This window comes from Syngnathus typhle, linkage group LG19 (genome assembly GCF_033458585.1).
Source record: "Syngnathus typhle isolate RoL2023-S1 ecotype Sweden linkage group LG19, RoL_Styp_1.0, whole genome shotgun sequence".
Taxonomy (NCBI): Eukaryota; Metazoa; Chordata; class Actinopteri; order Syngnathiformes; family Syngnathidae; genus Syngnathus; species Syngnathus typhle.
Genome location: NC_083756.1, coordinates 7,037,444 through 7,059,273, shown reverse-complemented (window position 1 = coordinate 7,059,273; position 21,830 = coordinate 7,037,444). Strand labels below are relative to the sequence as shown.

General features: G+C 42.4%; 3 protein-coding genes and 1 non-coding gene across 5 annotated transcripts; 3 read left to right on the top strand and 1 right to left on the bottom strand.

Moving 5' to 3' along the window:
* Positions 1-106: 106 nt before the first annotated feature.
* ubr2 (ubiquitin protein ligase E3 component n-recognin 2) lies at positions 107-11,281 on the bottom strand. Of its 2 annotated transcripts, none has more exons than XM_061265719.1 (45): positions 11,163-11,281; positions 10,199-10,482; positions 9,976-10,054; positions 9,724-9,834; positions 9,501-9,631; positions 9,262-9,400; positions 9,012-9,074; positions 8,809-8,929; positions 8,626-8,733; positions 8,327-8,514; positions 8,041-8,204; positions 7,850-7,949; positions 7,656-7,784; positions 7,396-7,579; positions 7,217-7,296; positions 6,979-7,089; positions 6,800-6,865; positions 6,601-6,717; positions 6,453-6,516; positions 6,254-6,378; positions 6,121-6,173; positions 5,930-6,032; positions 5,807-5,855; positions 5,553-5,707; positions 5,286-5,388; positions 5,103-5,212; positions 4,926-5,009; positions 4,670-4,851; positions 4,258-4,469; positions 4,087-4,180; positions 3,819-3,980; positions 3,623-3,711; positions 3,494-3,554; positions 3,266-3,414; positions 3,131-3,186; positions 2,920-3,016; positions 2,767-2,834; positions 2,430-2,568; positions 2,261-2,351; positions 2,076-2,203; positions 1,860-1,968; positions 1,597-1,728; positions 1,354-1,524; positions 1,189-1,290; positions 107-1,076 (listed from the first exon to the last, which is right to left on the bottom strand). In XM_061265719.1, the coding sequence occupies exons 1-45, from the start codon at positions 11,247-11,249 to the stop codon at positions 935-937; spliced, it is 5,292 nt and encodes a 1,763-aa protein (XP_061121703.1). In that variant the 5' UTR covers positions 11,250-11,281; the 3' UTR covers positions 107-934. The 2 variants fall into 2 exon arrangements, with proteins under 2 accessions (XP_061121703.1, XP_061121704.1); XM_061265720.1 differs by having other exon boundaries at positions 7,235-7,296.
* A 2,395-nt stretch (positions 11,282-13,676) lies between these two features.
* On the top strand, positions 13,677-17,725 carry LOC133143782 (potassium voltage-gated channel subfamily G member 3-like). Its single transcript, XM_061265940.1, has 3 exons — positions 13,677-13,865; positions 14,510-15,134; positions 15,219-17,725. Exons 2-3 carry the CDS (start codon positions 14,560-14,562, stop codon positions 15,844-15,846), a joined length of 1,203 nt encoding a protein of 400 aa, XP_061121924.1. The 5' UTR covers positions 13,677-13,865; positions 14,510-14,559; the 3' UTR covers positions 15,847-17,725.
* A 974-nt stretch (positions 17,726-18,699) lies between these two features.
* On the top strand, positions 18,700-20,562 carry LOC133143785 (cytochrome c oxidase subunit 7A-related protein, mitochondrial-like). Its single transcript, XM_061265943.1, has 3 exons — positions 18,700-19,504; positions 19,571-19,705; positions 20,022-20,562. Exons 1-3 carry the CDS (start codon positions 19,436-19,438, stop codon positions 20,160-20,162), a joined length of 345 nt encoding a protein of 114 aa, XP_061121927.1. The 5' UTR covers positions 18,700-19,435; the 3' UTR covers positions 20,163-20,562.
* LOC133144053 (U5 spliceosomal RNA) lies at positions 18,868-18,981 on the top strand. Its single transcript, XR_009710536.1, has one exon. It is a non-coding gene; the product is annotated as a U5 spliceosomal RNA (small nuclear RNA).
* Positions 20,563-21,830: the final 1,268 nt, after the last annotated feature.

Genomic DNA, 21,830 nt, shown 5'->3' with positions numbered 1-21,830 from the left:
TGGACAAACAGTGTTAAGACATCATTCTGCACTAGCATTTAAGTCATTTTAAATTGTGTGTTAAATACACATAAAATCTCATGAACTCACAATAGTACCTACAACCTTGTCTGCTTTCAAGTTTTTTTATTGTTAGCTATTCTTATACAATTTTGTACATAATATACTAATTTATACAAGAATTCACATATTGACAAGTCATATTTCAATAATGAAGCCTCGCCGACGAGGCAGACAGCATGCTGTGTGCAGATGCAAAGAAATTAGCCCCCAAAAATAAATATTGTCACATTCCATCTCAAATTTGCTATGTGACAATAAATGAGAGAAAAATAAATCAAACTCTGTTTTTCTCTTTAAAAAAAAAAACTCTAATGGAAAATCTCAAAAATCAAAGCCTTGAAAAAAAAAAAAAATGAAGCATTCAGCACTGTTAAGAGGTCACACCACACAATTCTCTCAGCAAGCAAGCAAGCACACCAAAAAAAAAACCTCATAAAAAGTGCATCATGAGCATCAGATGATAAAAAAAATCTGATATGTGACTTGATATGTTGTAAAAGTGTCTCATAGCGCTTCTCTCAACTCAGTCTGAAAAAAACAAAACATGAATGTGCTGCTACTAGTTTGTTCACATTTTCAGTCTGAGATTGAAAGGCTTTTAAAGTCAGACGTCATCAACATTGATCAATCTGAGAGCCAATCAAATACAGACCAAAAACCATCACAGGTCGATGTGTGAGATATTTTTTTTTTTTGCTGACACTTTTTTGCCTCGTTGATAGGTGGGGACAAAAGAAAATCCCTTAAACCTGATTTTAAGTGAATGCTGAGCAGCAGAAAGCTGACTGGCCACAAAGCGGGTGGATATTATTATAAAAAAAAAAAAAAAAAAAAAAATTCTGCTATCCAATCACCTGGTTTCGACTCAACATCACAGGTGTTGCCAGTCGATGGCCACCAGCGTCTGATTGGCCTCTTGAGCGTGACCTATGACCTCGGCAATGCCGTGCTGACGCCACAGACGCTCAATCTTCCTGTAACGCTCGATGCAGAGATGGAGTGGGTTTCCCCGCCTGTAATAAATCGGCACAGAAATCGTAAGGAAATTAAATTGGACAGTGTTATAAAAGTTAGGGATTTTTTTTTTTTAGCTCAGTGCTTTCCAAAAGAACTATTAAAGCTTACTTGAGGCCCTGATCTGTCTCGCCGTAGTCGTCCAGGTACGGCGGCGGATAGAAGCATCCCTTTGTTTTACCTGCCACAAACAAGACCTGACTCTCTCGAACCCTGAAAAGACAAAGAGCTGTTGTTCACTTGCTCAATTTAGGCCAAAAGGTCAAGACTCATTACCTGAGGAAGAGCCCGAGGCCTGCCCCACAGGTGAAGGTGTGAGCAGTGCAGGCGCCGACATCCTCACCGTCCACTTCGGTTTGACAGCAATAACTCTGCGAGCACAGCATGGCGCCGCACACCAGACACAGAGTGGGAGCGCGTGACTTGTCTCCCCCTGACCGAGGGCACCTGAACCACAACGCACAAGAGGATGTTACTTCGATATTCGCATCAATGAATATGGACACCCTGTGTACTCACGTAAAGCTCGACGCCTGGTTAATCAGGACGCTGTAATCTTCGGGCAGGTCGATCAGTCGATTCGACTCTCGCGGGAAGCTGATAACGCCGCCCCCTTGCAACGTCTGTCTGACCGATGCCTGGCAACACCAACTGCGCGCACACAAACACACGGATTAAAATCAATATTGTGTGTGCGACTTCGTTTGCAGGTTTAGGGGGGGTAAAAAAAAAAAAAAAACAATTGTGGGGGCTGAAGTTGTTTTATTCCAAAAAATATCTACCTGTGTATAAGTGGCTCGAGCAGAGTTTGTTGGCTCTGGTAGAGCTGCAGCAGGTTGGAGGGCAGACTGAGGTAGCTACACAGCGCCTCCCATTGGCCAAGTCCTGTACCTACAACACACACACACAGTACATATGATGTTGCTGCTTGTTTGTGTTAAAAGTTCCGCTCTGATTCGCCGCCACACACACGTTATGAAGTCTTATCGTGTAATTACCCAGAAGGTCAGTCGGTGGCGCCGTAGAGTTGAGGTGGTGAAAGAAGAGAGCGGCGCATCGCAGGAACGGTGAGACGCCAGCTTTCACACAACGCCACAGCTGCCAGGGAGCTACGTCGGGTAAAAGACTAGAGACGCAGAGCGACATTTAGAGCTGGCAAATTTCAGTTGTGACTTGACCTCACCTGCCCAGGTGTTTCTTGAGTGTGTTATATAGCTGACAGGTGAGCTCCTCCTCCTCTGACCCCGTGCCGTCCTGCTCCATACACAACTCCTCTGCAAACAGACCACCAGGTAAATATGGATATGTAAAAATAAAACGGGATTAAAAAAACGTGTTGTTTTTGCGAGTACCCGTGTTGGAAGTGAGCAGAACCTGAACCAGGTGAGCGACAGTGATTAGGTGAAGGAGGTGGACATGAGCAGAGTCCATGGCATGTCGTCCCGACTGGTCCAGACTGTGAACGGACGTGTAGGACAAAACGCTGTAAACCTGTAAAGGATATTGATTTGGATCAGGAAGTAACCAAACAATCAATACTTTCAGAGGGCCTTGCTATTAAGTGAGAGATGACTAAGCTGAAAAAGTATCTGCAATTTGTTTTTTTTTCTTTTTAAACGTCAGATTCTTTTGAGACTACAGAAAAACATATTTCAAGATGCTCTGGAATATTAAAGTGGACTAACTCACCAAAAGGTGGAACATGTCAATATCCAGGATGCATGGAGTGTTTTCAACCTGAGGGTCTGGAATGAGAGCTACAAAAGAGACAAGTAGACATTCAAAACGATGGCTCTTTTGTCGTCACCTTTGATTTCTGCCAGTGACGTTAAAAATGTCTACCTGCAAACAGTCTGATGAAGTGTTTGTGGACTGCATGCAATGACGCCGATGTCCAGCAAGCCCAACTGAACCTGGTGATGGAGCTTAAGCAGTCGTCCTGTAACAGTACGCGACGACGTCAATGACTCTCAAAACATGGTCTAAAAGGAATTTATTAATTCCCACTTGGCACTGTCAGGAGAGCGCAATATAAAAGACAAGATACCATTACCTGTCTGCAGGGTAAACTTCCAAATAAAGGCTTCTCTTCATCCATCAGGAGACGCTCTGGAAGCAGAAGCATAGTTGGGATGACGTTGGTGAGCGCAGAACGTGGAACTGATTTAGTGAGTGTGTGCGTGTGTACCAATCGCTTGGATGGTGTAGGCGCAAGTGGACCAACTCAACACAGGGACTCTGTGGTCCTGCTCGTTCGGGTTGGCTTTTAGTCCCACCTTGTAGGTTGACATACTAAACGTGGTTATCATCTCGATGATGCTGCTGGAGAAGGGGTTTCTGACGGAGAGAAGGAATGACATTAGCAGCTGCCAATTCAATAACGGAACTAAATTCTTCGATTTTGACGCTAACTCACAGTGGGGTGAAATCAATTCTGAATCCTTCGGGTACTGGAGGTGCCACTTCTTCTTCTGCGTCTGAGAAAAAAAAAAAACACCAGACGTAAATGCGCGGACCAATCGACTGCACATGACGTAGGACTGACCTCTTGAAGGGTTTTGATGGGCATGGTGAAGAGCGGCAATCTCCTCTTTGGTGGTCTTTAGCCAAACGGTCAGATTGGGGTGATTGACACTTCAAAGACAAATGGAAGAATATGATCGATCTTCTAAATCCTCACTATCATTAATCAGACTGTGAAAATACACTACACAATTATCACGCATGGTGCCTACACACACCTTCGGTCAGGTGTTTGTGTATGTGGCAGCAGAGGGATGACGGTGTTGCTAAGGCACTCGCACAGAGGACAAAGGAACTCTCCGTTCTCCACGTCATAGCTGGTGTGCCCTCGCAGACGCTGCTGCCGTCTCTGCTCTTTCAACTGCACCGCTTCGAAGTACCTGAACGCAAAAAAGGACTGTCAAGGAGAATCTTTCCCACAATTGAACCTGGAGTCGATGTTCAATTGTTGCAAAAGGACCGAGTCCATCTCCTCCAGGCTCTCACCTCTGCCAGCAGGTGGCATGCATGATGTGTCCACAGCTGGTAGTGTGAATACCCATTGAAAGGTCAGGATGACTGAACAAAGGGTCATGTTGTTCTAGAAAAGAAAAAACAATTAATAAATACTAATTGATTATGCTTATGTCTAAATAAAAAAACGGCAGGTAATTGCACCTGCATTGGGCAAAGCGCAGTAGCGTTTCTTGGCCAAAACGGTGGAGCGCTGGACAAAAGCGGCCAGCACCATGGCTCGGCCGTGACATTTGACCTCCTGCTCCTCCTGACACAAGATGCAGGTGACAAGCTGACGCCGCTCGGCTCCTCTTGCCACCCTAGTGGGGCCAACGCAGACCTGAGAGACGCAGAATGGCTCCAAAGTGGAGGGACTGCAAAAAGGGAGAGGTGATGGAATTTAGATTTAGCCAACAGCACCATCTAGTGATGGCAAAATTAAGTGTCAAATTTGCTTCATGATGTATTTTTTTGACTCTTTTAGATGACACTGTTGGTTTATTAAATGGGTCTAGAATACTCAAAAAATACAATAGCTGCTTTATGAAGCACATTTGAAGCTTCATTAGAGTACCTGTGGTCTGCACCGGCAGACGTGGACGCCTCGAGCTCTTCTAGACTTTGCTGGAAAAGTTCTTTGTTCTCATTGATGAAGTGTTTCTGCATCTCCGACATCTGAGCCATGATTTTTTCCCTCCGTAGCCGAGCCATCTCAGCTTTCCTCTTCCGCTCTGCCTTGTCTTTGTCCCGTATCGTCTGCAGGGAAGACAGCAAACACGGCCATCAATTATCAAGCGTATTTTAAACTGTCAAAGCAGTTTGAGGTTGACCTCTTCCGGTCCATGTCCTTGGCTGATGGTAACAGTGGAGGCTGAGGAGGAACGCTCTCTAATGGTTTTGATGTTCGCCACCATCTGTACACAAATTTGAAACAAGTGTGTCAAAGAAAACGATAGCAAGGCAGGTCCGGGGTGTAACGTATTGATGATCAAGCTCAATTATTGTACCTTTAGAATCCAGGTGATCATGTCTTTATGGACCTCTAGATGAGGAGCATTCTGTAGACTCTCCAATAAAGCAAGAACACTTCCTGAATTACTAGGAGCATCGCCTGGACCTGAAAATAAACACATTATATTTCGTACACGCCAATAAGAAATCAATATGTTGCTATGGTTATCGGCACTGACGTGTGATTTTGGCGGTATATAAGAAGGTGACGTCATCCTCGCCGTTGCTATTTTCCAGCTGTTGCTGTTCTTCCAGCAGAGCCATGCCTACCAAATGGAGCACCTATAAAGGGGCCACACACAACATCTTTAGTTCCTCAGGTTGAGATGTTTCTTGACGATCCCTGTATGAAACCCATACGATACGTTCCCTGTTTTCTTCTTAAATGTATCTTCTCGATTTGACAACCCCAACGATCCTGCTACCACAGTCGATGGGTGTCTCACCCTCTGCAGCATGGACTCTGTCCAGCCTCCTCCTCGTGCCTCCATCGCCCACTGCAGCACAGCCCCCTCCACAGCCACCAGCACGTCACACTGCAGAAGGTTCACCAGGCTAGCGAAGAGGGGGCAAAGCGATGGAGGGACTGGTGGGACAAGGGCTGTGTGGAACATAAATACATATTAGTACTTTGGTTTGCCAATTCGATTTGGTCCATCTGTGAGACACCAAAACAAGTTTATTCCCTGCTAGTTTTCACCTGGGTCCTCTCCACTCTGTCTCCTCTGCTTCCTCTGAGCCTCTTCTGCCTGCACACATAATATGTAATATTATACACACCCACAAAAATTAAAATCGACAATAACGGTAGGTATTTGTTTACCTTGGACTGGTCGGCTCTGCTGTAGTGGTAGAAGTAAAGGTTGAAGTGCTTGTTCCACTCGGGCCGCAGTTCATAAAGACCGCGCCCTGTCACACCTGGCTTCCTGTAAATCGAGATGATTTTGAAACACTGCAGCCTATTTTAATCCTCCATCCCTCCTCCTGAAAATGAAATCAAATGAAGACACTAACTTGAACGAAGCGACGCTGTCAATGACGCGCTCTAGACCAGTCTCCTTGTTTCCCTGAGGAACAAGCAGCAAACTTCATAAAGATCCAATATGGATGGCGGTGCCATGACAACTTGAGCTTGCGAGTGTCTTACATTCTCTGGAAGAGCCTTCACCAGCTCACTATGAGCCATAGGTTTGATTGACAACTGGTGGATGATCTCTCTTCGAACCTCGTCAAATGGCTCCACCTGGCCCACGCCTGCCACGTAACGTTCACCTGACCAACACAAATCACATGAGACCGAATTTTCAATTGCTCTTCTGAGTTACAAACATTAAAGAAAAACGTACCAATCACGGTGATGATTAAGTGTAGCATCTCTTCGATCAAGGTATTGTTCTGCTGGACCAAATCCTGGGTAAAAAAAAGAAAAAAAGGGGGGGGGTGAATAAGCAAGGCAAAAACAAGCAAAATAGAGCGTCCGAATCTAAAACTAACCTTATTGGTCGGTTTGTATCTCTTTCGGCAGTCTGCGAACCTAAAAATGTGGAAAAGTTCAAAACGGCTAAGAACGATCATCAGGAAGTGGTTTGGATCCATCATTGAGGCACCGACCTGTGAAAAGAGACAGCGACTAAGAAACTGCAAAAAAACAAATTCTGCATCTGTCAGTGGAATCATTAGATTTGGTTCGTACCTGAAGCATTATAATATCTTTGTCGAACATCTCCACTCTGCACTTAACATTGTGGTAATAATAAATCTGAAACAAACAAAAAATAGACATTACATTCTACATGTTGCATTTTCTCGCCACCAGATTCACATCAACGCATAGACAGTCAAACCAATACCGAAGACAAAATTTCAGCTGACCTGGTTTATTAGAGAGAAGCCGTTCCTTCTCCACATCCCAGCGAGTACTTGAGCACAGAGCACCAGGCATCGGAGTGGGAGTTCAATCAGAAGTGGAGGGCTGAGTTCCCCCTGCAGGTAAGAAGACAACCAACAGTGAGATCAAATTTAAAAAAAAAAGAAAAAAAAAAAGAAAAAAAAAAAGGAAGTTCTGGTCTCTCTATATCAAAAAATGCTCACATATGCAATGGTAACGCACACAAAAATTGTTACCAACCAATGGGAGTTGTTCAGGTAGGCGAGCTGCAACATCCGTTCTGCTGAGCAGAACATGGAGACCTAGGGAAGAATAGTGCATCAGAACCACAATCTTATATTGAAGGACAAAATATTCTGTTAAAAAAAATAAAAAAAAACATCACGTGTGCATTTATTTACCTGCAAGTAGTCTGCAGACAGGCAGGTGGATGGAGACTTTGTCTTGAGACACCTGGTACATAAATGTCTCCACGCAGTGAGCAGCCAGACTCAAGCTTATTGGCTGTTCACCATCTGGAAGGCCACTGTGGCACTGGCTGACTGCACTCAAACACTTCCTGTAGGCTTCGATCAGCACACGCTCCTGATAAGGAAAGAAAGATCAATACGGAATATTTTCACATTGCGATGACAAGACCAAAAATATTCAAATGTCTCACATCGGTGGAGCACCACTCCTGGATCATGGATATGATGTGCGTTAATTTCATCTGTAGGGTGAATGCCGCCTCCCACTCAGGTTCCATCTCGATGTGTTGGCCAACTTGCCGAACCACCGGGTCCATGCCCTGAAAGACGGAGATTATTTATAAGGTTCTGTATTCTGTGCATGTGTCTGCATACTTGTGCCTACCTGCATACACTTAAGGAGCTCCAGAAAAGCGTCCAAACCTTCGAGAAACTTCTCTCTGAGCTCGTCGCTCCATTCGGAGGGTCGACTGATTAAGACATACCTGGAGACACGCAAAATTTTGACAGAAAATCATCCAGTCATCCATTTTTATCACATACAGTCAATGGCATATATTATATTGAGTTGGCTACTTGAGGTCTCCAATGAGGCTCTGGACTCGTCCAAACTTGAAGGCCTGCTGGGCGGTGTAGCGGTCAAATTGAAAGCGTCCCTGCAGATCTCTGTGACGGAGATGATCGACAAACGTCCTGATGATGGTCGTCATCAGGTTCTCCTTCACCATCAACATCCGAGCCTGAAATAAATCACAGGGATACATGACGCAACTTTTCACCCTTTGACCTTTTCTTGACATATGAGAACATACTTGACCTGATGAGGCAATAGGGCGTGTGGCGGCAAAAAAGGAGAACTCACCATTGTTGGCACGGTGAAGAGCTGTACAGACAGTGAGGTCACTGACACCACCCTCTCGTGGTCATCTTCCATGAAATCTGTCTGGAGGCGTCTGTAGTTCTTGGCAAACTGGATAGCAAAGACCTTCTTGTACTTTAAATCCATGAGGAGGCTGTTCATCAACAGCTGGTGGTAGATGTTCCTTGCTCCTTCACAGTGGGTGGAAAAACAACAGTTAACAAAATTGTACGTGGGAGAGAATCAATGACTGGAGCAAATGAGAAATGGTTCAATATCGTTGTGGAAAATAAAAATAACACCTTTCCACATCTTGGAGTCGTTGAGCATTAAGCGGTCAACGAGTGACGAGTTTTCTCCTTCTGGACCGTCCTCAAGTCCCACCTGACACAATATCCTCCTCAAGCCATCTGAAAGAAGGACACAAAGCAATAAATATGCTTACTTCCAACAAATGTAAAGACGCAGTACAAATGAAAACGTACCCGAGTATTGAATAATTTGTCCCAACCAGCTCAGAGCTTTCAGAGCAAAACACTGATGGGCAACGACAGATGAGTGCATCACCTCAACTCTGAGAGGCTTCGACTGGCGGCTGGTGTTCCTCTGTGGACAAATAATCAAGCGTAAGCAGTTGGAGGTCTATTTGCAGGGGAGAAATAAGAAGCCAAATGGATAAAAAACCCACCACTATAACAGTCTTGGCTTGTTCACAAAACTGAAAGTCCCCATATCGAACGGACTTCCTGCCCTGTAAAAGAACAAAGTCCAATTTACCACCAATTGGCTGATCTTTTTATCTCCATGAATAACCAGTACACACAATTATTTAAGTTACTCTGTCATGCTAACCTATTTTTAAAAGTTAATTTCAGTTGCGAGAGTGCGTTACCGGAAAACAGGAAGTTCGAGGCAAGCGAAAGGAAAGCAATACTGACATCTCTGTCCACAGTGGTGGCAAAGCTGACGGCTTCTTTCTGGCTGCAGTTGACAGCCTTCTGCAGGGTGTAGATCACTTGTTCGTAGGTGTGGACTTCGTCATTGAATAGCATGCAGTAGTAGTTGTCTCCTCTTTCACTGGACAAAAAAAAAAAACAAAGGGTAAAAATGACACTGCACTTTGTAGGATTGGATTTCAAAACAGTTTACAGGGGGGGCGCTTGTGTAAATGACATACGGTGGTTCGAGTCCTGCGGGAAGTTGATCTTCTTGTGTCCAAGTAAGCATGTCCACAGCATATTTGAGGATGACGGAAAAAATGTTGTAACTGCGGACGACCATGTTCGCCGGAAGTTGAGCTGAAGGGTCCTGTGGGTATTGGTCTCGTGTCAATTTAAATAATTTCATGTAAAGCTTCCGTAGTGTGTGTGGGGGGGGTTGGTACGGTAGCTTAGACACACCTCCTCTGAGTCTTTGTTGGTGGTCGGTGTGTGTTTCTGGCAGTAAGGACCCTTCTTCCAGGCTTCAGTGTCCCCGCAGTCACAGAAGCCCCCGCCGCCGGACGTGGTCATCTGAATACACACATACAATCGGGTGTGTCACCTCCAGATGACAAGCTGCTGTCGGTTATCCAAAGAAAGGTCCCTGACCTATATTGACATTAACTGGTGCTCCGATGACAGGAAGACAGACTCACAGACTTGTATACTCACTCTGTATCGGTGATCTTTATGAACGCTGCCCAAGAAACACTGCATGCACAAAACACAGGTGGGGTCGGCTGCACAGTCCCTGAAGTAAACACACACACAAAATTGTTAACAGAATTGTCACCTTTGTGCAAAAGTGCAGCACGTCAAGAAGTCTTGCACATTCGGAACTCGTCGGTGGCGTGTGCATGTTTGTTGCCTCAAAGCGTAACTGTCTGGATTTTACCTGCAGGAATAGGTGGGCTCTCCAACCTTGAAGACGTGCCCGCACAGTGGTGATGGCTGATTGTTTTCCTGCAGTTGAGGAAGGCCTACAGCTGGATCCTCACCCAGAAGCAGCCACTCCAAGGGAGCCAAGAGAAGCAGCTGACATGCCAGTTCTTCCCTCTGCTCCTCTCTCTGCTCCTCACGACTACTGCAGCCACTGGGGCCCAAGCAAAGGATTCTGGGTACATTTTCTGCCAAGTGGCGATAGATTTCCACCTGTAGATTTCCTTCTGCCAACCACCGCTGAAAAAATAACAAAAAGATTTTAGAAAGTGCTAATTTAGTGTCCAAACAACATAAAATTTGGAAATTATATCGTATTGCAAAGCATATATGCTGTCTTAATACCAATGTCACACTACTCACCTGCAATGAGTATGAAAGGAAAACAACAAGAACTTTTAGTTTCTTTTTTGACTAACCACTAAATAGATAAAAAGTTGGGAAGCAGCAATGTAGGTGATCTTCCTTTCTACTATATTATTGGCATACATCCACTCAATTTACACTGACTCATCAAAAAAAAAAATATTAGCAGGGATTTGACCTGGAAAGGCTTTTCCATCAAGAGACACATAGTGTCAATTAAGACGATTAAAAAAAACAGTCACTGTGGTTAAAGTAGTTAAAATACGTACAATGGTGTTGTTTGAAACGGTTTAGACGCAAGTGATCTATGGACAGTTTGTGTTTCTGTTATACGTTTAGGTTGACACACTGACGTGTTGTTTTGACAGGCTTCACCTGACATCCAGATGTTGTTGTATACAGCGAGAAGCTACAATTAGCATTAGCAATCGGTAACCTAGTGATCGGCAAATTAATCCCGCAAACAACACATTAGGCGGGTCAATCGATTGAGAGTGACGCAACAGGGGAAAGGCTGACAGTCAGGACAGCTGACAGCTGCTATAGACGCTTACCGACGCGGTGTCTTTAGCTGAGAAATTCAAGAATTCCGAGCATAGATCGGACATTAGGGCTCTTCTGTCGGGCTCTGCCTCAGCCATCTTTCCTCCCACGGTTCTGTGGCGAAGACGAAGAACCCGGAAGCGGAAATATTTCGTAGGCGTGGGGCGGAGCCATGTCGTCGAATAAAGTAGAAAATAAATTTAGAAATTAATTCTGACCAGAAAATAACTGATAGAAATTAATATATTTTAAATATTATTTTAGAAATTAAAAATATTTTAATTATGTTAGTTATCCTGACTGGGTGGTACCCCTTTTTCTGCATGGCAATGAATAAACACAGGATCTGCTGGGTTGTGTGTTTTTATTTTCAAACTTGACATGAGTGCATTTATTTTTGACACACTACAAACACAGTTGTGACAGCTGGAAACAATACTTTAGTGGTTGTCGAACATCTTGCTATAAAAGAAAATCAGCACTCTCACACATTCAAGTTTCAATTTTTGGGGGGGTCAGCCAGTCCCACTCTAACTGTTAACCACATCATTAGCCAAACTGGTGTATTTCAATCTCTTTCTGCACTGTGAGGGTCTTAAAGATCCAACTTTTCCACTTGTTCAAGGAGCTCCTCAATGGTGGGGCTCATCTTCACCTCCTGCTCTGCTTGCAACTGATCCTCCAGAGCTTTTCGAGTATCTCGTGTCTCCGGGTTCTCCGCTTTGAATTTGCTAAGATAGGAGGACAGATCTTTATTCTGTGCCATGAGGGAGGAATTGACTTTTTTCAGGTGTTTAATGATGTCATCCTTTTCCGATAGGGCCTGCTCCATATGCCAATGCATGTACTGCATCTCGCTTTGAAAATAGCAAACGGTATCCACATTGTGCTCGTGCATACTTTCGAACTCGGCGTAAAAATGAGCGGCCATTTCATCCATGTACAATTGCATGCCCACCAACTGGGTTTGAACTTGGGTAGCGGTTTCTTGCTCTCGGATCGCCCACCACTGTTGCCATTGTTCATTTACGACGGCAATGAGGTTTTCCGGGTTGGACTCGTGAGGCTTCTTCAGGGCCCTCAGGAGCCGCTGCCTTTCATGATCATGTCGGTGGTGCTGCAGCACCAGCTGCTCTCTTAGGGCTGCATTTTCTGCAGCCAGCTCGCCGTTTGAGTACTGGCAAAGGAGGAGGCCATTCTCCGAGGGGTGGCGGTAACTTCCCCCTGCGTTCATTCCAGGGTGCAATTGATGATATGGCTGGTGGGGGGGGAATATATAAAACTGTTAATACTTTGGAGAACATTGAGAGACCAACATGGGACCAGGAGAAATTATTTCAGAACTTTGTGTTGTTCTGGCTGTATTTAGAATTAGCAAATGACATTCTAACTTGTTAAATGAGTGTCAACACACCATATGAACAGTCCAAAATAGCATGTTAGTGTTAGCTAGCGCTCCTAGTTTTGTGCTTTGGCAACAGCAAAACAAAGCAACAAAGCGCTTTACATAACACATGAGATGAAACACTTAATACAAACCAAGAAAATGATTCTTTCCATTCCATAAGTACATCCAAGATAAAAGCTAAAAAGTAATGAAAAGCCTAATAGAATATCTGAAATTTATTTGGGTTGAATCAAAAAAAGAATAACTACCCGACGATACATTTTGAATAATTGTTCATTTTCATTTGACTTCATTTAACAAGTAACTGAAAATTGAATTTTGTTCAAATAGGATTAATGGCAGAAATTAAAATAATGACACCTTACCGCACTAAGATATAAACTCACCCTGTTTGAGTAGCTCCCTCTCGAGAAATGTGAAAATTGCTTTTTATAATTGTTTCCAAAGCTCCTTTTCTTTGTGTTTCCTGAGGAATTTTTCTCCATGTTAATGATTGCTGTAAATTCTCAGGATGAAAATGGCTCTTAATGGTCTCTTATTGGATTTCTTCCAATGTCTGAGTGTCTCAGCTTTGCACTTCAGTGCATGGAACCTGACACTGAAGGGTCATGCAGCAATTGGGAAATAAAGCCACAAAAGATTAAAGATGTAAAATCACAAAGCACAAGGAGGAGGACAGAAGCTTTGAAATTCTGGGGGAGTGGCCAAGATGCTTAAATGTACTGTATGATTTGCAAAAACAAAGCCAGACAGTAATATGTAACCCACAAACATGCATGTTGTCAAATCAAAGTGTAAAAAACGAGAAATATCCACAAGAGGGCGCTACTTCACTAGAATCAACTGCTCTCCTTATTAATGAATTAAGTCAATGATTCATCTTTGCTATGATTTGATGTAATATCATGAAATAATGACATCGATTCCATCAATCGTGAATTCGATGGATTGTGAGGTCTGATGAAGGAGGAGGGTGGAGAGAGTGAAATATGAGTAGGGAAGCTCAGGAGAGGCAGGATTGAAGAGGAACAGGAGAAGCCCAAGAAGGACAAGGAAGTGGATGAGGGACGTGTAGGAGGGCAAGTGTCTTCTTCACATCAGTCACTGAGCAGCAATTCATCTGCTCAGATCGACCTTTTTTTTCCCACCCCCTTCGAAATCATAGGACACTCACACGAGGAGTGGGAGGAGGCGATAGGAGAAGCTTGCAGGGATTCAGTCTGATAGATTCAACAGAAGTTGGATGCTGGAGGAGTAAGACAAACAAAACAAAATCCCTGATGCACTTTTGGGAAGATGTTTGGAGGTAAGCTTGAAAGACGGAATGATGATCATCATGAAAAATGTGATCGTATGCGTTTGGAACATTGTATGAGATCTCATTGATTGTCATTCAGTTCCGTTTATTAGGACTGACCTCATTTTTATTGGAACTTGAAGTTGATGCAGTAACAGTACCAGTATTATGGTTGTATTTCCGTTTTATTTTTTACTTTTATAAAGGCAATAATAGAATAACAAGTGCGTGATTGTGAGGAAGAGATTTATTTTTTTCCCCCTAACGCAATGGAGGCAAAATAGAGTGCACGACTTGGCTCCAACCACTGTTGATTCTGTGTCATCTAGTTTGCATAATTATATGAGACATCTGCTATTGCTAACTCCTCTGGGAAGCTTTTTTTTTTTTTTTGGAATATTCAGAGATGATCACACCTCATTGGTAAAATATACTGCCCCATCTCTTACTTTACTCGTTTATTCCTAAGTGGGTTAAGAATAATTATAGTTTAAATAATAGCTAACTAAAAAAAAAAAAACATGCAATGTATTATACTTGCTTTTGGTGACTCATGCAAGTTTTTCTTTTTATTTAAGCAAAAAAATAAGAATGCTGATCAAGCAATGATGGAGAACAGTCCCAGCGCAACTAAATCATTCCTGTTTTTATAGTTTTATAAGAACATAGGACAACATCGGACCAGAGTTTGGACTGACAGAAGATGAAGTTTGGAAGTAGCTTTTGCACCCTGAACGTTGCCGGTCGCCGATTTCCCTTCACGGTGGAACTGATGAAGCACCTCCCACTGAGCAGACTCAGCCGTCTGTATCGCTGCGTGTCAGAGAGCGAGTTGCTAGAGCTGTGCGATGACTACGACCGTGACAGAAACGAGTTTTTTTTCGACCGCCACTCCGAGGCCTTCAGCTTCATCATGCTGTATCTGCAGCATGGCAAGTTACGTTTTGTCCCACACATGTGTGAACTATCCTTCTATAATGAGATGCTCTACTGGGGCCTGGAGAGTGCTGACCTGCAACTTTGCTGCCAGCGGCGGCTGGATGAACGTCTCTCTGACTGCTTTGTGCACTTTTTCCCTGAAGAGGAACCGCAAGGCCCAGAGGAACCGTCCGATCATTGGTTGGAGAGGATGAGGCGGACATTTGAGGAACCCACATCCTCAGTGGCGGCGCAAATCCTGGCCTCTGTGTCTGTGCTGTTTGTTCTTATTTCTATGGTGATGATGTGTGCCAGCACCTTACCAGAGTGGAAGAACGCGGAGACACTGGATGAACACAGGTAGTGAGATGGGCACTGACAATTTGCAATTTGAATATTTGATTTCAACATTTTTATTCTTTGTCTCTGATTGATCATTCCCAGGATCATCGAGGCGGTGTGCATTGGTTGGTTCACCGCCGAGTGCATCGTCCGCTTCATCGTGTCTCGAGACAAATGCGAGTTTGTGCGTCGTCCTCTGAACATCATTGACCTGCTGGCCATCACTCCGTATTATATTTCCATTACCGCCACGGTCCTGACGGGAGAGAATTCTCAGCTTCAGCGAGCCGGCGTGACACTACGGGTGTTGCGCATCATGAGAATCTTCTGGGTGATCAAGCTGGCTCGTCACTTCCTGGGCCTACAAACTCTCGGCCTGACGCTGAGACGATGCTATCGTGAAATGGTTATGCTTCTGGTGTTCATTTTTGTCGCCATGGCCATCTTCAGTGCGCTGGCTCAGCTTTTAGAAGGAGGTAACCAGGACTATACTAGCATCCCTGCTGCCAGCTGGTGGGTCATTATCTCCATGACTACAGTCGGCTACGGGGACATGTACCCGGTGACTATGGCCGGTCGCGTACTGGGCGGGTTCTGCGTGGTGAGTGGAATAGTCCTTCTAGCCCTGCCCATCACTTTTATTTACCATAGTTTTGTGCAGTGCTACCATGAACTGAAGATCCGTTCGGCACGCTGCATCCGCAGTTCATCGACTGATTTTATTGATTGAAAGACACGATAGAGCGAGGAATATCCAGAGGATTTTAGAAGTCAAAGACTATGGACATTTTCGTCAACTGCCATGTCTGTGATCATTTTCAGTCCCTCACAGGTTAATAAATGTGGTAGGATTACAATAAGGGCCGGCGAACATTTGTTTTGAACTGCAACTTCAGAGGCAAAAAACGTTACGTAACGGTTATCAAAGTTCCGAAAAATGGGCGTCATCAAATGAATGTAATTGTTGCTCTTTACTATTTCAGGCATCAAATTGTAAAGCTATGCATGCAGATGGACAGTACTCAAAATATGCTATTGCAAGTGCAAGCAGTTGTACTGTTTCTAGTTTTTGTTTATGATATTTTATTAGATTGTAGTTCCAGCTATATACAGTCATTTTTAGGAGGTCATCTTTTCCGCATTTTAAAAACCTTGTGTCAAAATGTTTTTACAGCAATTAGCAAAGAAAGGAGCATTGCTAATTTGTTATACGTGGAGTTTAAAGACCTCTTTATGGAATTTAATGATGCTACTCTTGGTAGCCTAAGTAGTCAGTAGTTTAGCCTCACTTATTCAATGTCCTTGGTATGCCTCTTAAGTTTGTACTAAAAGGCTAAAAATGCAACTAGTAGAGAAACATTTGACTAGTAAGACTTTGGCAATTCACATTGCAGCACATTGCTGTTGTATAACAAATCATAAATCTGCCACAGTCTTTGAACTGCCTTGCATCACTCTGCACAAATTTAAAAAAAAGGCGACACAACAGAGGAGAAGAACATCTTGCTCACTCGCTCAGGTACCAAAATATGCTCACCTCGTTTGCTCCTCACTGAATCCGATTCCGACTCGTTTCATAATCTCTCCGAATAACGTACAAAAACTTCACTCACTGTTTCTTGTGCTGTTTCTTGTGCTGTTTCTTATTCCGGCCCCATAAATACATTTGGAGGGAATTATGAAATTGCTGCATTTTAGATTGAGTCAGCGGCGATTCAACACAGAAGTCTCTGGAGCATCAGGAGTTAAGCAGATGAGTCTGCAACTGAATATGGTGGACAGTTTGGGTAGTATAGACAGTTGCCATGGAGACAGGAGACCCAGAGAGAGGAAATTGAAGCGGTGGAGATGTCAGGCTCCTCGAGCTGCTAGAGTGTGAATGTCGTATCTCACTCATCCTTCAAAAAAAAAAAAAGGATCGCGGGGTTTAAATCAAATTCCAGCTACGCAGTTTAAGTTTCAATAAAAGTTCTCGTAATTTGATAAATTTCTTGATATATTGGATTCAAGACAGTTTTCAGCAAGAATACATTTTGTGTTCACCTTTTACGTGTTGTCTTGTTAATCTAATCTGCCCAAGGCCTTCAGAATCATTAGTGCTGGTTGATGTAATTTCTATAAATTAAATAAGCAACATGACTTTCTTGATCCAATCAGATTTCATATTTGTCCTCACAGTGTGCCCAGTCCTCTGATTCGTTTATTATTAATGTTATTATTACAGTAATTATTTAAGTCCAAAGAAACAAGCAGTGCCTCTTTCTGGGAAAGTAAACTTCATCAGTAGACACACCGATTGTAATCCGACTCGCCAGATGGTCCGCTTCCCAAATAGCCATCAGGGAAAATAACTGAGACTGTTTTCTGAAAGGGGGCTTTCTTTGAAACTGGGATGGTGATCACAGGAAAATATTTTGTCTGAGACATCTATAGGACGTTGACTAAAGCTGAACAGATTGCTGGTGGAACTATTAGATCCAATATTTTATATTCATTCTAGGAGGAGAATTATCAGCATTATTATTATTATTACTATTGGGACAAGTGTGACATGGACATCTTGGAGCAGCTTGTTCTTCAAAATGACTTTTAAATTCTTTGTATGCAAATGGGACTGTTGTACCAACCCACCCATCAAGTATGAAATTAAACAACAGCTGTTTGTTTATTGTCTGTCTGTCTTTATCTGAAGTTTGAATTTGTCCAGCTAAAATATTGCTTGTGAGTTAATTTCATGCTGAAGATGATGAATGAAAGCAACTGAGAATGTGATCTTTTATGTAAATCATTAGAGGCTGTGAAGTTATCATAGCAACACTGTCACAAGGTGCAAACTATTCCTTAGGCATGACAACAGACAGCAAAGGTGCGAAGGATCACATTGACAAAGCTTCTTTTCACATATGAGTCACAAATGTCTGTTACGAGTAATCTGGGGATATTTTAGTCATAGTTTTATTTCAATATCTTTGCAGACTGGTGCATGTTTGGCCTGAAGGGGATATAACAACATGACCTACATTTGCTTTTCTGTTCTTTGCATTTCATTTACATTTGATATTTTATGTGAAAAAACTTGAAAACTCACTCACATTCATTCTTCACAGCTTCATTATGTCACCCCCCTCCCCCTCCTGTGTCTGTTAATCTGCCGGCTGTCAACGTGTTGCAACAAGGAGGAAGAAAGACAGCACAGTGTATTACTAAAATGCACCAAAAAGCATGTTAGCCATTACAAATCGTTTGCTTTTTGTCTGATTCTCTATGCAATGATTAAATTAGTGAACCTTCTCGTCTTGAATGCAAACAATGGCAAATAGGCTCAAACATATAACAGGAAATAACAGAAATGCATTTCTGCTTGAGTACGTGCTTTTATCACTGGACTGCGTGTTCAAGGATCTTCTAACACTCCAAATCTATACGAATCCCAAAATGTCACAATTTTGCAGTTTTTTTAATGATTTGAAGTAGCGTGTAACAGGAAGCGAAGGTAACAGTACGTCACTAGCCAACCAGGAAATGCGACAATCTCCCAGAAGCCTTTGCGCTGTAAAAACCTTATTTTAAACATTTGTAGTTGTTTGTCGGCACTATTATATTATACGTATGGTATATTTATGTAGTATGAAAGTTCATACTTCGATTGTGATGCTTTGCATGAGTTTTAGATGTGCGTTACTTTGACACCGTTAGTTTCAATTGTATTGGTAACAATGACCTGGCTGTGTAACACGCTTCAAACTTCAGTACACTCTTGTTTCTCTTCAGATCGCATAAATCTTTCGCCTTTTACTAAAGATTTCCGTGGGGAGGAACAACAAGAGTCTTAACTAATTTTTTGATGCCCTGCGAAAGCGGGGCTTCCTCTTCTGTGAAAAACAAAATAATACACATGCATTGAAATCATTATGAGGCTGCAAACTTCCATTATGCTAAAAATTGTAGAGCAAGTCACGGGATTTAACGCTAGACTTGGTGATCTGCATGTGATTAGTACACTAAAAGTAATGCAAGCACAGAGCAGATTAACATTGCCACATTTTAACGAACGCACTTGGAATTATAACCGAAAAATTATAGAATTAATTAGGTTAGTTTGAATGTTTTTCTGCCATACTAGTGCAACTTTTAACACATTCAAGATGGCGTTTGCCTCTCACCCCTTAACAGCAGGGCCTGCTTTATGATCTTTTGTTCATCATCTTGTCTTTTTTGCTTTGAAGGCTTATGTCTACTCTCACTTCCTCAGTTCTATGCTTTGCAGTTAGTCATTCTGCAGCCAGTTCAAGGTGAATTGCAGCTGACCCCTGTGAACTATGTACTATAAATTTAATGCCGTGACACAACGGCTGACTGGAGCAACTGCCAACGCATACACCCCGCAAGTAAGAGTCATACGAAAGTATATTTAACATGACTTTTAAGTTTGGTGCTTTTAATGTTTTATTTAGGGTCTGCGTCCAGCTGTCCCTCCTGTTCGTTCTCCAATGATCTTTGCGTCTCCTATCAAGTTGGAGTCTGAAACAGGAAGCCAAGTGAAATATTTGGGAGCCAACAAAGTCCCTGACTTGCAGAGACGCTTCCAGGTAATTCTGATGACCTTGATTGCTTTCTGTTCTCTACGCCGGCACGTTTATTGTTAACCTGCCAAATCATTTTAAAAGGTGCTATTTCCTATTTCCTCACAGTGTTTGTTCTTCAACATCGGCCTTGAGCTCTTGAATCGAGCATGTTGCTATGGTTTCGTCTTGATGCACCTTTTTACAGACCGAGTACTTTGATTTAAGAACTCACCAATGCAGAATAGTCAAGTGGGATTAATGCTGCCCCACGATAAACGGGTGTATTTTTCTCCCCAATGACACTAGTGACCTCACCTTTATAAATATATTTTTATTTCAGCGGTCTGATGGGGTCCCGGTCTACCTCAAGGGGGGTCTGATAGACAAGCTGCTCTACAGGACCACCATGGGATTCACCATTGGAGGGGCGCTTTACTGTCTTGTAACGCTCTACTTTGCTGCTCAGCCTGGGAACAAGTGATTCCGCATTAATTGATGCTTTCAAGGACACTTTGGGATTAACATTCAAGATGTGTGGCGGCATAATAAAATCATTATATTCAAAGATGAAGTTTTATTTTGTTCAAGTGTCGCTGTCATCATTATTTATTGGATATAGAAAAAGAGCATTTGGATTTATATTGTCAACGAATCGAACAGAAATCAAATCTACCCCTGCTTTTACTGAGCCCAATTGATCCTCTCTTTATGAAATTGGAACCTCCTTATTAATGTTTCTCAACAAGTTCATACTGATGGATTATTTAGGATTTGCTGTTCTCTCACTTGTTTGAGGTATAGTGGATTTATAGCATTCCCTATAGGTCCACCAATCCAGTACATTTTGGGCCTTTAGGGCCACCATACTTTCATTCAAAATCACATGGTCATTGATATTCTTAATAAAATGATTATTTTTGTTAAATTGTATCCATTTATTTCCTTCTCCCAGTTGCCATGGTAGTGAAAACAATGTTGGAGCCCACCGTACCTTGTTTTAACTGATGACAAAAATGTTAATACTAAACGTGATGTATGAAACTTCAAGTCAATAAACAGCTCCACTTATTAGTCAGTCCATTTAATTACTCGGTCCATCAATGTCAATTGACACGTACAAGGAGAATCCAGGCTTCAGACTTATGACACAAAATCTCATAATTGGTTTAGTATAAACAAAATGATCTCCATTTAGCCATCGGTCTTAATGATCAGCTATCATTCAAGGGAGAGGAACATTTATGTACATTCACCTTGAGTTCTACACAGGACACATGACAATGAAGCAGTCACCATGGCAACAGAGCATCCACTGCTAATGTTAGGGAGATGCGGCAGGATGCTGGAAAATTGAATTTTAAGTACTTTTTTTTTCACACTAAAAAGATTGAAATGTGTTTTTTGAACTACATTAAAATAAAAATGTGTCAAAAAGTAATAATTTCCCCTCCTAAGTAAAATTGAGTCAACACTGTGGGGGACTGTCCTAAGTCCTGTACAGAATAAGTGCTATGGAAATGTAGTAGAAATGCAGCAGACTTAAACAGGATTTAAATATAATTTTAGTAAATGTACCTTAGTGTAAAATGCAATACAATTTGTCCAATACTCATTTATTTACACTAGATGGCAATAAAGTACCGCCAAAGAAATCATTTTAACTGGACTGGCACTTGCTGGAAAAGGTGTATAAAAAACAACAACAACAAAAAACATCCACTCTTAAACCATCTCTTGTGATCATCAAAAATAATTTGTGACAAATAAACAATCCTACCAGTACTTTTATGGCTAAGAAGTTCAGCTTGGTTCACTCCATCACAATATTTAAGTAATTTTATTATTCACCTTGGGCTTATTTTGGATGGTGTAGTCACTCCCTAATGTCTTCTCGAAATAAATGGTATAATTCCGTTTTTCAGTCATGGTAACACCTTGTGCAGCGGAAAATAGCAATTATCTAGACATGCAATAATGTCATGTCAAGCTAAAGTGTTGTAAAGAAAAGAATGTATGTAAACCTACCAACTACTGCTAGTCAATAAAATATATTCTCAATTCCCTACGAGAGAATGCTCACGTAGCCCCACTGGTGTAATGAAGCATGTATAGTATACGGTGAGGGGTATGAAATTGAAAATGGTGTTAT